General features: G+C 51.5%; 1 protein-coding gene across 2 annotated transcripts; it reads left to right on the top strand.

Moving 5' to 3' along the window:
• Positions 1-397: 397 nt before the first annotated feature.
• Positions 398-14,794, top strand: MREG (melanoregulin). Of its 2 annotated transcripts, none has more exons than XM_005528933.2 (5): positions 398-532; positions 3,714-3,873; positions 11,414-11,504; positions 13,064-13,227; positions 13,540-14,794. In XM_005528933.2, the coding sequence occupies exons 1-5, from the start codon at positions 444-446 to the stop codon at positions 13,663-13,665; spliced, it is 630 nt and encodes a 209-aa protein (XP_005528990.1). In that variant the 5' UTR covers positions 398-443; the 3' UTR covers positions 13,666-14,794. The 2 variants fall into 2 exon arrangements, with proteins under 2 accessions (XP_005528990.1, XP_087915372.1); XM_088059246.1 differs by lacking the exon at positions 398-532 and adding an exon at positions 2,734-2,822.
• Positions 14,795-15,117: the final 323 nt, after the last annotated feature.

The following is a 15,117-nucleotide window of genomic DNA, read 5'->3' as shown; positions in this document are numbered from 1 at the left end:
TGTGATGGCCAGTGATGCTCTGTTCCTGTGGGGACACGAGGGCTGCAAGCTGCAAATGCAATGTGACATTGAGGAGGGCGCAGGAGGGTGCGGAAGGATGTGTGAGGATGCAGGATGTGCAGGAGGATGCAGTGGGATGGAGGAGAGCGCGTAAGGACGCAAAAGGGCAGGGAAAGATGCTGCAGAGGACAAGAGGGTACAGGAGGGTTTGGAAGGATGCAGGAGGGCGCTTCAGGATCCAGAAGGGTGCCGGAGGAAGATGCGGGAGGGCAGTCAGAGGAGGATGCGGAAGGACACAGCAGCCCCGGGGCAGGGCAGGGCTGGGCCGGGACAGGCCGGGCTGCGGGGGCGGTGCGGAGCCCAGCCCGGCCCCGCTGGGGCGGGGACAGGGGACGGCCCCGGGGCCGGCCCGGCCCGCCGTGCCCGGCTCTCCGGCGGCGCCGATGGGGCTGCGGGCCTGGCTGCGATCGCTCGGCTGCTGCGGCTGCTGCGGCGGGGAGGCGGCGGTGGCCGAGAAGGAGCCCCTGCTCAGGTGAGAGCCAGCCCGGCCACCAGCTCTTCCCGTCCCCGCTGTCCCCTGCCCCGCTCCGCCGCTGGAGCTGAGCATCCATCCCCTCCGGAGGGATCTTCCCCGGGCGGGATGGAGCCGCTTCCCGCTCTCTTTCCGCCCGGCTGGGCTGCCACAGGGGCTGGGCTCCTTCTGACAGCCGGCGCGGTGCCCGCAGGAGCCCTGCCCGCGGTGTCCCTGCCCGCGGTGTCCCCTCCGTGCTCCCCGGCCCCAGCGCTTTGTCTCTCCGCGGTGCGATTTCAGCAGAGGAGCTGAGGCACTGAACTAAAAGAGGGTCCCTGCATTCCTAAGCAGGGAGTCGGGTCCCGCTGCCGGCAGCTCTGGGTTGTGGAGAGCTCTGTTCGCAGGCTGGGGTCACAGAATCCCAGGATGGACTGGGATGGAAGGGGCAGTAAAAGCTCAGCCAGTTCCACCCCTTGCCCTGGGCAGGGACACCTTCCACTATCCCAGGTTGCCCCAAGCCCCATCCGACCTGGCCTGGGACAATTCCAGGCATCCAGGCACAGCTTCTCTGGGCACCCTGTGCCAGGGCCTCGGCACCTTCACAGGGAAGAATTTCTTCCTAATATTTAATCTAAATCCCCTCTCGTTGAGTTTAAGACCGTTTTCCCTTGTCCTATCACTGCCTGCCGCAGTAAAATGTCACTCTCCCCTTCAGGCACTGGAAGGGGCTCTAAGGTTTTCCTGGAGCCTTCCCTTTTCCAGGTGAACCCCGCCGGCTCTGCAGCCTGGCTCCATTCAGGGATGCCGGGGAGGAGATGAGGCTGCACAGCCGGCTTTAAGCGAGAGCTGCGTGTGCTGATCTCTGGGGAGCAGATCCTGCCCTCCTGCTGTCGCTCGCATCTGCTTTGTGCACAGAGCGTGAGCTTGGGGGTGTTGTATGAACAGATTCTCCGTGTCCTGTGGAGAAGAGCTGTTCCAGCACGTAAAGAGGGTTTGCATGTGGCAAAACATCCGTGTTTTTCGGCGGCTGTCCCTCCTTCCCCGATGGCACCCGCAGAAGGTGTCCCAGCCCCGGGCTGGAGCAGGGAGCGAGCCCTCCCTGCGCCACCGCTGCGTTTTGGGGAGAGGAGGGTGCGATGCTCCCAGCGCATCCTGCATCGGTGTCAGCTAACAGCAGAGCTGGCGACACACGGCTTCAAACGTCCTGATTTCTCGCTGGTAAAGCAGTTACCTAAATAATAACCGGCTTATCCCGAGCATGGAGCCTCCAGCCCAGGAAATTGGTATTAACCTCCCGGGAGCCGAGCACACACGTGCGGGGAGGCTCCTTTCTGCTGCCCCATGGCCACGGTGGCTGGCCCTCACCTGGCACCTCGCTTTAGTAACACGCTGGGGATCCAATTAATGCTGGCCCTAAGAAGGAAAGGCTCTATAAATTCTGGGAATTCGAAAGACACCTGCTCTTATACGCGTCTGCCAGCATAATTAATCTAACAGCCTAATCGCTGTCCCTAACAGCCTAATTAATGCTTGCCCCTTCTCGGGGGTCTTATTTCATAGTGGGGATCTTGCAATAGCTTGCTGGCTGTATTTTTATTTTTACTGCAGTGCTGTTTAAAGTGAATGAATTGCTTGAGATTTCAGCTCTTTAAGCTGAGTTTTAGGTTTGGGAGCTGGTGTTGCAAAGCATCCGGGCTGCTTGGTTGTCTCTTGATGTGTGAAGGTGGGGTCTGGCTCGGATGGTGCACTCAGGATGAAAATAAACTAAATATTTGGGCTCCAAATGCCAAAACTTAATGTGAACTGAAAGCCCCCGGAGCAGAAATCAATTGATGAAGCATTGGTGCTCACCATTTTCTGGATAAAATCCACAGTGTGAAACGCTTCCTGTCCCTTCTGGTCCCACGGAGATTCCTTAACCTGCAAAGCCGCTGCTGTTCACATTCTTCTTTTCTCCCTCCCATTTCTTCCTTTGAGATGTTGTTTGGAGGAGCTGTTGGCAGTGCTGGGATGGATTTGCTGACTCCTGGGCACTGCCACTTGCCTTCCAGGATGCTCCATGCTGTGATTTGGAAATGGGACTGTGCTGGGAAGTACCTTGGGAGCTGTGAGGGAGGGAGTGGCCCAGAAAAGCTCAGGTGTGGCAGTGTTATTGCTAAATACCGGCGTTTTAAATAACTCAAATGTTAAGCATACTGGTAAATGTCTGAGTGGGAGGAAGCTGTGGAAGGCAGGGTGGGAGTGAGCTCCTGCTGATGGCACAGCTGGCTCCTGAGTGCTCTTTCTCTGTCTGTTCCACGATGGAAAAATGGTTGTGCCCCTCCACACCCTCCAAGTTACCTTTGTTTGCTTGTCTTTAATGAGAGATTGTAAGAGATTATCTTTCCCCTTATTACCTGTTGCTCAGGTTTTCGGTTTGTTGAAAGTCTAATTAACCTTCCTGCTAATTCCCTTCATGCTGATGGGAATTAGTTTTTTCTATTTCATCTATGTGCTGGAGCTCCTCTTAGCATCTTTTTATGGCTTGGTGCCATGGCACCCACGTTGTTACCTGAAGTTTCTCTGGATGGGTTCCTTGGGAAAGGAATGGGGTTTGGGTAGCAAACAAACAGTGGGTTATTCTGACAAGAAGTGAGCAGGGATTGTCAGAGGGTGGTAAGGCCAAAAATAGTTCTCCACTTGTATTGTTCTGTTGAAGTGGCTGGACATTTTGATTAGACACTTTATGGAAATGCTAAAAGTTCTCTTGGCAGAAGTGTCCTTGTTAAAAGATTGTACATCCCAATAGCAAGATAAAGCCATAGAACACAGAGCTGCCCCAGTGTAAAGAAAAGCTCCTCACCTCCATGGGGACAGCCTTCCCAGAAGACAATGCTCAGCTTTGCTAAGCAAATAAAGCCTGGAGTTCATTAGAATGCCGAGGACATTTCCATTGCCAAAATAAGATGAGGCTGAATATCCTTTCCATGCCTTGTCTGCTGGAACAGCACTTGCACAGCTCAGCGCATCGCTGCAGCTCCGAGGCAGGAGCTGCTGGGTGGGGGCACCTGTGGGAATCTCATGGTTAGGTTTGAACCACGTCAGAATGCTAAGGAAGAAAACCTCTGTCTCCCCATTCCCCCCCTGCTCCCCTCTGGCAGCAGCAGTGGGCACTGGGAAGGCAGCAGGGGCTGACGCTGCCTGCCCCTCTCTCTCTCTGCAGTAACAACAACCCCTACGCGTCCTTCGGAGCCACCCTGGCGCGGGATGAGGAGCAGAACCTGTGGAGCACTCCCCACGACGTGACCCACACCGAGGCCGACGACGACCGCGTGCTCTACAACATGATCGTGGTCAGGAACCAGCTGGACAAAGACTCGGAGGTGAGGCAGCGCTCGGCCCCGCCACGCGCCGGCGCTCGGGGAGTTCGCAACCCCACGGGTTTTGGCAGCGTGTGGGGAATCACAGAACGCTTCGGGATGGAAGGGATCTTAAAGTTCATCCAGTCCCACACCTTCTACTGTCCCAGCTTCCTCCAAGCCCCACATAACCTGGCACCTTGGACACTTCCAGGGATGGGGCAGCCAGAGCTTCTCTGGACAACCTGTGCCAGGGCCTCAGCACCCTCTCAGGGAGGATGTTTTTCCTGATATCCTGTCTAAACCTACTTTCTGTCAGTTTGAAGCCATTCCCCCATGTCCTATCGCTGCAGGCTCTTGTAAATTGTTTTTCCCTATATTTCCTATAGGATTCCCTTCAGGCACTGGAAGGCTGCAATTAGGTCACCCTGAAGTCTTCTCCAGGCTGAACAATCCCAGTTCTCTCAGCCTTTCCTCATAGCAGAGCTGCTCCATCCCTCTGATCCCCTTGGTGGGCTCCTCTGGACTGACACCAGCAGCTCTTTCCTTCAATTAAGCTGCTGTGGAGACCCCAGAGTCCCTCTGTGTGGCTCATGTAGGCACCAGGTCCTCCCACCTGTTCCATCACCCTCCAGATTTTATCCTGCATCTGGTGTTGATGTCTCTGTGGCCCTCTCATCCCTGGGAAGCTTGGGGGTATCTCCAGCTATATCCAGGCATATCCAGGAGCTGCCTTGAGGTGTGTTTATCACCTCCATGGTTCCCTTGGATTCATCTCCCTCTGTTGTGAGAATCCCCCATGTTCTCCTTGGCTTGGACACTTTCAGTGCCCTCCCAGGGCATTATCCCATTGAGCATAAATTGCCTTCAGAATCTTTTCTCCCCTCACTGCCCATCCCCTTCAGAAATCTCTATCTCTGTACATCTTTGGTCAGCCCAAACCAAAGGTTATGTGCTTTCCATAGAGGAGTGAGGGAACACAGCAGCTGACACTTAAAAACCAAGGAAGTCAGGAGGTCAGTAATGGGCTTCCTACATGAAGGGATGTGGGAAAAAACACAAGGTAGGCTTGAGATGGAGACCAGGGACAAAAGGACATCTCAGGGAAGGAAACTGAAAGGAGAAATAGAAGAGACAGAAAGGATAAGAAAGTGACAGGGAACAGGAAGAACATGAGGAAGATGCTTTACAGTGGATAGGAAGCATTTGTTTCTCAGATATCAGGAAGCAGGCAGATTGCAGGAGGGTTTCCCAGGCATTCATGGCAGCTGGAACTTGCTTGGGAACAATGCCCTGCAACCACCACAACCCACAAACCTGTGCTGGGAGCTCTGGGGCCCAGCCCCATTTCCTGCCTTCCCAGGCTGCTTTTTTGGTTGGATATTTCCCCAGCTTGTCCTTTCCATGGCCAGGCTGACTCTCGTGCACCCAGAGCTCTGCTGCCACTCCGGGGACGTGTCAAGTTAAATCCTTCTCCAGTGGGATGCACGGCAATTATTGGGAAGCAGGGAACTGGCACAGCTCTTAGTGGGAAGGGAAAAATCATGGCTGTTACATAAAGGCTGTTTTGCAGCCCTGATTTCCTTTGCTAAGGCACTTCAGCGCAAAGGAGATTGCAGTGCCCTGATTAGGAGCAGGCTGTAGCAAACAGTGACACATTTTTTCCCTCTCTGATTGCTTTCATGACTCCAGAATGTTTGCAGGAGAGCCTGGAGGCTTCGTGTTTAACTTAAGCGTGATCCTGCTTCATCCAGGAGTCTGCAGGAGTGTAACTGTTTCTCCTGTGATAGCTTTGCAAGGAGCTTGAAACTTCAGAGAAACCAAAATTACGAATTGTAATTCGCTAAAAGAGGTAATGGAATCCTTGTATACAGTTGGCCAGAATCCCCATTTAATGGGGTTGTTTTTTGGTCAGTTTGATTTAATCATGGTGTTTACAATGGATGGTTTTGTAACAACATTTTCATGGTGGCATGTGACCTTTACAGCTAACTGGAGATTTCTTCCCTCCCCACTGCTGCTCCCTCTACCTTGAGTTGCTTGTCTGAGAGAAGCCAGGGAGCTTCATCCATCCATCCATCCATCCCAAAGGGGCTGAAGGAAACAAGGACAGCTCCATTTAGGGGGGTGCACTGGTTCACAGGAGTGTTGTGTGTCACCCTGGTTCAGTTATGATTGAGCAGGAAAGTGCTCCTGCCCCTGCATGTCCTTAACCCAGTGCTCCTGTCTGTCCTAAGTCCTGCCCTTTCTCCTTCAGAGTACCTGTAGGGTTTTTGGCAGGCTTGAGCAGTCCCCATGGCTGCCAAAAAAAGAAAAGCCCAAAACTCACGGGGCTTCCTCTCAATAGCAAAGGTAGGATCACATACTCTGCTTTTTCATGCAGTGCAATCAATAAACAGCCTGAGGAGCACAACATCAGCAGTAAGGAAAGTTTTGAGGAAAGCCAATGCACTTTACACTTGCTTTGAGTGTGGCCCCATGCCCCTTGCAGCCCAGGGTTGGCAGCAGCTCTGCTGGCCCCTCTTACAGCTGGGAAACTGAGGCACACCAGGGAAGCAGTTTCCAGCTGCAGCTCTTGCTGGGTGAGGGGCTTGCTAAACAGCATTCCTGAGCTTGGCCCCTTCTGCCAAAATCTCTCCTTACTCTTACTAGCAAGCATTTGAAAACTAGGCCAGATTGCAGTGCCTTCCCCTCCTAATGAGACTTCAGCTCAGAGAGAGAGAGGAAAAAAGTCCAATTGCAGAACAACAGCAGGCTGCAAAAGCTATCATCTGCTTTGGGGGCTGCTCTGCTCCCAAAATCCCCAGGGTGAGCCTGTGGATACTGCAGGACAGAGGATGGAGGAGCAGTTTCCTTTTGTGGTGCACAAATGTTACAAAACTGTAGGTCCTTATCTTCCTGTGGTTAAAATTGACTGAAAGGAGAACTTCCTGCATTTCTGTTCCTTCATTTAACAAATAAATTCTGGTGTGCAGTGCACTCACTGTGTGCTTTGCCATTTCCCCACCTGTATCCCAGGGATTTGCCAGCACAGGCCTTTGGAAGGATCCCAAGGAGCAGGTTGTTCTCCATCATGTGTTCATTATCTCTATGGCACCATCTTGGCAGTGCTGGTGCTCTCCCTTGGGGTCAGTTCTTTGCCCCCACCATGGGGCAGGACCCACACCTGATCCATGTGGAGCTGTGTCTTCCTCCTGTCCCTGCTGGCAGCTCTGCTTTGGGAAAAATGGCAGCTCCAGCCCAAACTCAGTGTGTCCTTGGCTTGCACAGAGAAAACCAGGAAAGCCATTGCTGAGGGGCTTGCTAAAGTGGCTGGTCAAGCAGATGCAGCCTTTGAAGATCAGAGATGTCATCAACAGCTTTTGAAGGCTGGGATCATGTTTTAAATATGGGAAAAAAGTGAGGATTTTTCTTTTCCCTACTCTGGCTCTGCAGCATCATTGAGCATATTGTAGGGTAAAATAAATCCAAGATCTGGTGGTGAAATGAGAGCAAGGGCTGCACTGAGGTTGTTGCTGGGCTAATGAGTGTGGGCTGCACAGAGTCCCCTCCATGAGGTCCACCCTGGGGTGACCCTGGTTTCTCCACAGCCTCTGCTGGGGTGTGTGGAGCTCCCCAGCCGTGGGCAGGGAGTGTGCACCAATCCTGGCTTCAGAGAAAGAGCTTCAGAGAAGGAGCCAGGGCTAGAGCAGCTGTGCCACATCGCTGGGAAGAGAAACTAAAGGTGGAATTTTGCATGGTGGCTGAGGAAAACCCCCTGTTCTCACCGCTTGCTGTAAATGCAGAGTTTCTCTCTTCTCTTGGCTTACTCCCTAGGGAAAGGTGGGATCATAAACCCCATAGCAAAGGCAATTCCTCAGCCTGCATCCCTGCCAGGGGCCTGGCTAGCAGAGCAATGCTGGCATGATCCCCCTGAAAAGCCCATTAATGAGCTGACAAGGCCTATTTTTCTTTCTCCTCCTGCTCCCCTACAGGATTATTCTTTTCTAAACAGGTTACAGAGAAGGTCAGAATTGTGACCAGCTGATACTGGGGCATGGAGGGGTGATGGGATTTGTCCAGGGCTGTGGAACCCAGACCCAACCCTCTTAATGTCTGCATGCTTCTCTTAAATCGAATCCAGTTTAAGCTTATTCTGAGATGTCAGTCTGTAGTTTATATTTGTTCAGGAGCATCCCTGGTACCTGCCTGGACTGATATTTTGCAGTCTTTCCCTGCTAACTCTGTTTTGACCTCATTTCTAAAATAACTCTTGAACAGAAAGGCGACCTCAATTGCTTTTAAGTGAATAAAGACAATGGATTTGGTAGAGGATTGTTCTGGCACCATGAAGAAAGCTCCCTAGTAATTAGGAAACTTTCATATGATCAGGAATGAGAAGCTGGACAGTGTTGCCTGTTCTCTTGGCACATTTTTTTTCCCAGAGCTCTGAGTTATGTACCAGCCTGGCTTATTCCATGTCATTTGGCATTTGGAGATTTAGTGTTTCACACTAGAGAGTCTGGGGAGGTTTTTCAGGTAAATATTTGAAGGGCTGAGCATGTAGAGAAGGGAGGCAGCGGGGTTTCCCTGCTGCTCTTGGGATATTCTTGACTCACACACTCAGGGTTTTCTCTGGTATCCATTGTGCTCTGCTCTGTAGGCTTAAAGGGCAAAACTGGCTGCAAAAAACAGGTCTGGGAACTGCAATGTGCTTTGGTTTCCCGTGGTTAACTCAGAATTTGGCAAAAGGAGTCTATTTCTTAAAGGATTGCTTTTGAGTGCATGGCTGGGATGTCCCAGAAACACCACACATTTGGTGTTTCAGTCTCCCTGTGTGTGAGAATCCTCCTCCCTGCCCCAGGAGTCCCACCCAACTTGCCGAGAGGGCTGAGGGAGAGGGGTTTGGTGTGGAGCCGCCTGCCCGGGGGCTGAGCAGCCCCGTGATGCCTCCTGGCCCCTCCAAACGCTCCCTGGTGACTCACTCGAGGGATGTGTGATGGAAACTCCCTCCCCAAAGCCTCTGATGTTGCCATTGCCTGTGCATGGGCAGGGCAAGCTTTGCTCTTCTTCTGCTGTGTAGCTCAAGGGAGATGCTTTTTAGAATAATTTTGGGTATGGAAAGATGCTCTTGAGTTTATTCCCTCATTAAAGGCACACAGAGGACAGACAGCCCATGGCAGTTCAGATGTCTCTGCTGCAAGGAATTGCCTGGGAAAATCCAGTGGCTCCTGAGACTGATGGAGACCAGGGCACAAGTCCCTTTGAGAGCTCAGCCCAGTGGCATCCTGATAAGAAGCATCCTCCTCCCAGCTTTCTGCAGAAATGTAAATGCATTCAGCTCCATGCTCATGCAAAAGAAATCCCACCAGAACAAGAGGTCCCACCCAGGGACCAGGGTTAGGCATCGTTTTGTGTACCAAAATCATTCCTTTGCACAAAGCTCCCCAAATTCTCTGTCAGCAGGACACTGTCAGAGCTCCCCTGGGACTGAATATTCACCGTATTCACTTCCATAACACAACTCAGACACTGTGCTGTACAAGAAAGCCATAACCTAGATTCCCTTAAAACAAAAATAGACAAGGGAAAACACACTGCTGTTAATCCAGAGAAAATCAGGAGCAGCTTCTCTGCATGCTAAGCACTGCAGGCCGTGCTTAGCGAGGAGTCTGGCTCGGACCACGGGGTAAATCCCCATGGCCCTCAAAGCTGTTGCTGAGTGCCAGGAGGCCACATTTTGTGGAGAGGAGCATCTTTCCCAGTGCCCCAGCTCCTGATTCCACAGTGTGAAGCACGCCTGGGATCACAGTGGCTGTCTGGATGGATGGTCTGCTCTAAAGGCCTTGTTTATCTCCATGGGAGGGCAGAGACGTGCAGCTATTCTCCACCAGCCTGCCCAGACTGGCTCCCTCTCCTTTCTGCCTGTGCCAGGGGGTCACAAGAGGGCCAAGACGTTTCCAAGGAACCCCTGCCAGTGGGGACCAAGGCATCATGCAGTTTTTTCAGCCTCTTTCTGAAAACTCTCAAGTTTTCAATAAACTTCCCACAAAGCTTTAACACAATAACCTCCCCCTCTTTTATTTTCCTTCTAGAGGAGCTCAGTTCCCAGCTCTGAACTGGTGTCATGGGAGAGGAGAGTTTTGCCCACCTCTTTTCCCTGGTGAAGGGCTGTCCCTGTGCCTTGTGCTGGCAGCCAGGCTCTCCTGTGCAAGCAGCAAAGCTGTTCTCAAGTGCCACTTCAGGAGAGAGGGAAATGTGCCTCTGGAAGGGGATTTTGTTTTCTGGGAGCGAGCAGCTGTGGCAGAGCTGGTTTCTCTACTCTCCTGACCTGGAGTCACCACTGTCTTAACCCCACTGGCTGCTTTTTCCGAAGTGTAATCTCCCAGGGCTTCCTGCAGCTAGTGCTGATCAGCAGGAAAACAGGCTTGGCTTTAAATCCCTGCAGTTGTGGCATGTCAGCCACATTCAGGGGAAAAACACTGAGCAATCTTCAAATCTTTATGGAATTGAGTCAGCTCTTTGACCAAGTAGCAGAAAACAGTGGGATTTCTAACACACAGCTGACCTCTGTGGGTGTTATTTTTCTGCTCTGAACCCAGTGTGACCTGTAGGAAAATCTCAGGGTGACAGCACAGGTCAACACCTTTTTATTCTTCAGGAGCCCGTGTAGGTAATCCCTTGCTGAGAAATGAGATTAATTATGGTTTTTACTGGAAGGAAGTTATCAGGTGATGTTGTGACCCTGCTGTTGGGCTGCTTCTAAAAATGCAGTGTGTGCATTGATTAAATCAGCTAGGAAGAGCTGGGAAAAGTTCTCCTGGTTTTCATGCAGAACGTGTGCATTTCCACATGAATCGTGGATTGGTCATGGAATCATGGAATCTTTTAGGTTGCAAAAGTCATCTAATATCATTGAGTCCAGCCATTAATCCAGCATGGCCAAGCCCACCATGAAACTTGTGAGGTTGTGTTTAAATGTGACTTCAGTAAATAACCCCAAACCCTCTCCTCTTGCCCAGTGTCCCATTATCCAGCTCTAGGGTCAGAGGTCCAGTGCAAGGATTTCAGCTGGGCAGTGAAGTGAGGCATTAAATGCAGCAACTGGCAGCCACTAAAGGTTATCATTGAGATGATTCCAGCCCTCATCCATCCATGTGCACCTCTGGGTATGTCTTTTAAAAAAGAGTACCCTGATCTTTAAAAAAAGTCTCTTTTTCTTGTTTTCTAGTACTTTTGAACACCTGCCTGCTCCAGTTTGTGCCAAACAGGGCTCCATGTCTGACTGAGGAGCAGTTGTCAGCAACACCTGAGCTAAATTCTGTCATTTCAGGGAAACTGGAAGCTGTTTTGAACAGAGAAGACACAGAAAAGCTGAGCCAAGTGTCAAGCTAAATATTCTGTGTTGGTCAATGTAATTTCTTCTAGGGGCAAAAGCAGCCTGGTCATCGACCTTCACACTCACCACCTCACAGCTCAGTGCCTACACTGACTCTGCACCTCTGGCTCCCTTCCTCACAGCCAAAATTCCTTGAAAAGCAGCAGATTCCAATGACTGAGTGTCTCTCATGCCTTTGCTTTGCAGGAGTGGCAGAAGCTCAACTATGACATTTATACTTTGCGGCAGACCCGGAAAGAAGTGAGGAGCAGGTGGAAACACATTTTGGAGGATTTAGGTAAGCTGGAGGCCAAAGGGATGTAATTCCAGTGGTACTGAATGTGAGATCCCACCGTGGCTGAGGATGGGAACAGCTCCACAGAATCAAGCTGGAGAGGAGGGAAGTGAAAGGAGGTTGCTGAGCGATGCTCTCAGGTGTCCCACATGATACCTGAGGCTCCCCAGGGCTCAGGCAGGGTGGGGAGGGGACAGTGGCACCGTGTCTGTGGGCTCATCAAAAGCCCATGAGCCACAATCAGCTTCCAAGCCCATAACAACAGGCACAGCCATCCATTTCAAGCTTCCTTGTGGAGACCTTGAAGTGGGAGTTCACCCTGTTTTTTTCTGAACAAGATAAGCAGGAAGGAATGAATATTCTTTCAGATGGGAACACAGATACACCTATTTCGTTTTCTTAGCCAATGGCAGCTGATCAGAGCTAAGCCACTCGCCCTGTTTGCTCCCAAGTGGATTTGAAATATTCTTTCACCAAGTGGAATTGCTCCACAGAAATCCTCCTGCTGCTGTTTCCAAGTGGTGCTGGTGGGTGTGACGGGGTTTTCCCAATTGCCTGGCACACAGCATGTGACACTCCAGACATGCCAGCACATCAGCTGCGTGACTTCCATCATGCTCTGGAGGAGGTTGGTGGCTGATGAGAGGAGGATGAGTGAATCTATTCTAGGATACCCTCAATGGGAGCCAGAGATGGGTATCTCAGCCACTCCTGCCCTACCTGCTATTCTGGCATTTTTGTGGGAGGAACATCATAAATCCATAACCAGGTGTCAACCCTCATCTCCTCCCAGGTGCTCACACAGGCTGTGCAGGCTGAGCTTGGGAGGGATCACTTGGCATCCTTCCATCTCTCACTGCAGGCTGACAAAGGCTCTCCCACATCCCTCTGACATCCACAGTGGCTCAAGAGATGCTTTGCAAAGGCTGGGGAAGCTCAAAGCCAGGGATCATTTGCACTTTGTGAAGCTAAATGAGCAACCAGATGTGAAACCTGCTATCTTCTGCTATCTGGGCCTCTGCTTTAATCATAAGCTCACCACTCTTACCCCATAACTGTTTTCATGTGAGATGCATCACCACCAGCCCCTGCAGCTGAACACAGAGTTGATGCTAGCCACTGCATTTAAAGACCCTTGCTGCATTCACTCTCCTCCACTTTTCCTTCCCTGGATACCCTTCCTGCCATCGATGCTGACTGCTACAGGAACAATTAGCCTGGTGTTCATCACTGCCACAGGTTTTATCCCTGTTACCTGAAAGCTCTGGTAGCATCAGGAACATGGAAGAGCTGAAACAGCACCCAGGGTTGTGCATGTTCACACACCTTTTCTCAGGAAAACCAGCAACAAACTCACTGTGACTACTTTTGTGATTTATTTTCCCCACCAGCAAGTTTACACCTGTCCCACAGCCTGCCTGAGGGAGTGCTGGTTTATTTTAGGAAGTAGGGATGCAGCTGCCCAGGGTGGAGGGGGAATAAGGAACCTTCCAAGAGCCTGAAGGGCTCAGGGGTGACCCTACTCTCACGTTCGACTTGTTTCTGTAACATCTCTTTCCCAGGTTTCCAGAAGGAAGCAGATTCCCTCTTGTCAGTGACCAAACTCAGCATCATCAGCGACTCTCAGAACATGAGCAAGGCCCGGGACATCTTGTTAAAGCTCTCAGAAGAGACCAACATCTTCCCTACCAGCTGGGAGCTTTCTGAGCGCTACCTCTTTGTGGTGGTGAGTACTCCGAGCACACCTTCCCCATCCCACCCAGCTCTGCAGGGAGCTCACAAGAGGGGAAGAGAGCAGGTGAGCCAGATGCTCAGATACACGGTGGCATCCTGGGGGATCCCTTCAGATGCTGCACTTGGAGCTTGGCTATTTAGTTTCCTCAGAAAGTGTTGCAACACCAGGAATTCCACGCCCCGCTGTGAGTTCCCTGCAGCTGGATGCTCTGAGGTGGGAAGAGATGAGCCCTAATGCCTGAGAGGCCGTGGAGGGATGTGGAGCATCCATCCCACAGTGACCATAATCCCCGTTGTTTGGCAGGACCGGCTCATCGCCCTGGACGCCGCGGACGAGTTCTTCAGGATGGCCAGCGCGGTGTATCCCAAGCGGCCGGGCGGGGACGAGGCCCCGCAGCCCCCGCAGAGCGGCCCGGCCGCGGTGCCCTGAGGATGATCCCTGCCGGGGTGACACGGCCAGCGCTCCGGGACAGGCACAGCGCGGAGAGGACCATCCTTGTTTCCCTGCGGAGAAGCGCGAGGGCGGCCGGAGCGGGGCAGGGAGGGCAGCGAGCCGTGCCCAGCGGAGCGCACGGAAAGGCGGACGCTGGCCCCGGGGGGCTCCCGGGCACGAGGGGGTGACAGCTGCCCTAAAGCAGCCCCGCTAGGACACCACTGGCCAATAGTGTACGCAGTAGGCACGGGGAGGATCTGCCGTGCAAGGCATTGCTGCCAGGAGCTGCAAAGGCTCAGGTGCCTCTGTTCCAGGGGCTGTGAGGAAATCCACCTTCCACCGGTACCTGCCACTGTCCCCTTCCCTGAGCCTGCCAGCCAGGAGGAGCAGAGAGAGAGGAAAAACATCTCCGTCATCTACAACTCCATGACTCTGGGCACTGGTCCTCTTCCTCACCCCAGCCCTCCAGGCAGGTCCCAAGGGATTTGGGAAAGAGGCAGGGGCCTTGCCAGGACAGGATTTAATTCCAGGCAGCAAAGCCTTGGAGCAGTGTCACAGCTGGGTGATCCATCCCCAGCCATTAGTGCTCGAGGGATGTTTTTGTCAGGGGTCCTCAGCTTGACATCTTAAAAGAAGATAGTTCAGGAAGGTGCCAACTTCAGAGCTGCTGAGAATTTGGCTCCTGGAACATTGGTTGCCCAGCATCTCAATCTATTTTGAAAAGTTTTGGTCTTAATTGCCTAAAAAACCCCATCACAAAGATGCACGTACTGGCAATATAAAAATCCTCACTACCAGCAGGGATGGTATAATAAACATCCTTTTTATCTTGGGGTTTTGTCTGATAATGAGCAATAATTTTTAAAACACTGGATTTGATAATTTAAAAACAAGTGGGAGTTCTTCACTGATAAACACACATGCTGCTATTTGGCCAGTTGAAAATGCTGGTTACACAGGGCCTCCCAAAGTAGCAAACCAGAGCTTTTATTTGTTTATACCTATGGCATTTGAAAAAAAAAATATTTATAAACTGTTTTTGTTTGTCAGTCTTCCTGGAAAACATTTTTGTCAACTCAGAACAGCAGTGAAAGCTGAGTTTAATAAAGAAAACATTACAAAACCAGCCTTTCTTATTCTCTCTGTGAACCTATTCAGGTAACATTGTTTATGCTGACTGCTGATAGCAGAAGGGTTGGGATATTTGTAGAGCTTGTTCTCCACACACTTTAAATTGTCTGTTGACTTAGGAGAGTTGCATTTGCCAGCCTAAGACCAAAGTCTTTGCAGGAGATGATTTGGATCAAATTTATCTTCAGTGGGATTTGCCTTTAGGTACCCATTTCCTACCAATTTATTTTTTTCTAGCAGGAGTTCAGCTGCCCTGTGGAAAACCTCCTGTGTTTTTATAGAAAATAAACTTTGGTGCATGACAAATCCAGGCTTTGA

This window comes from Pseudopodoces humilis, chromosome 8 (genome assembly GCF_049639895.1).
Source record: "Pseudopodoces humilis isolate 2021_Gansu_Grassland_sample_001 chromosome 8, ASM4963989v1, whole genome shotgun sequence".
Classification (NCBI taxonomy): domain Eukaryota; kingdom Metazoa; phylum Chordata; class Aves; order Passeriformes; family Paridae; genus Pseudopodoces; species Pseudopodoces humilis.
This window is presented reverse-complemented; position numbering and strand designations above follow the sequence as displayed.

What these genes read in the sequence shown, in the direction of transcription:
- MREG (XM_005528933.2), top strand. Translation starts at nt 444, where the DNA reads ATGGGGCTGCGGGCCTGGCTGCGATCGCTCGGCTGCTGCGGCTGCTGC. An exon ending in AGCTGGACAAAGACTCGGAG is followed by an intron (nt 3,874 to 11,413) that starts GTGAGGCAGCGC and finishes TTTGCTTTGCAG; the next exon opens with GAGTGGCAGAAGCTCAACTA. An exon ending in AGCGCTACCTCTTTGTGGTG is followed by an intron (nt 13,228 to 13,539) that starts GTGAGTACTCCG and finishes GTTGTTTGGCAG; the next exon opens with GACCGGCTCATCGCCCTGGA.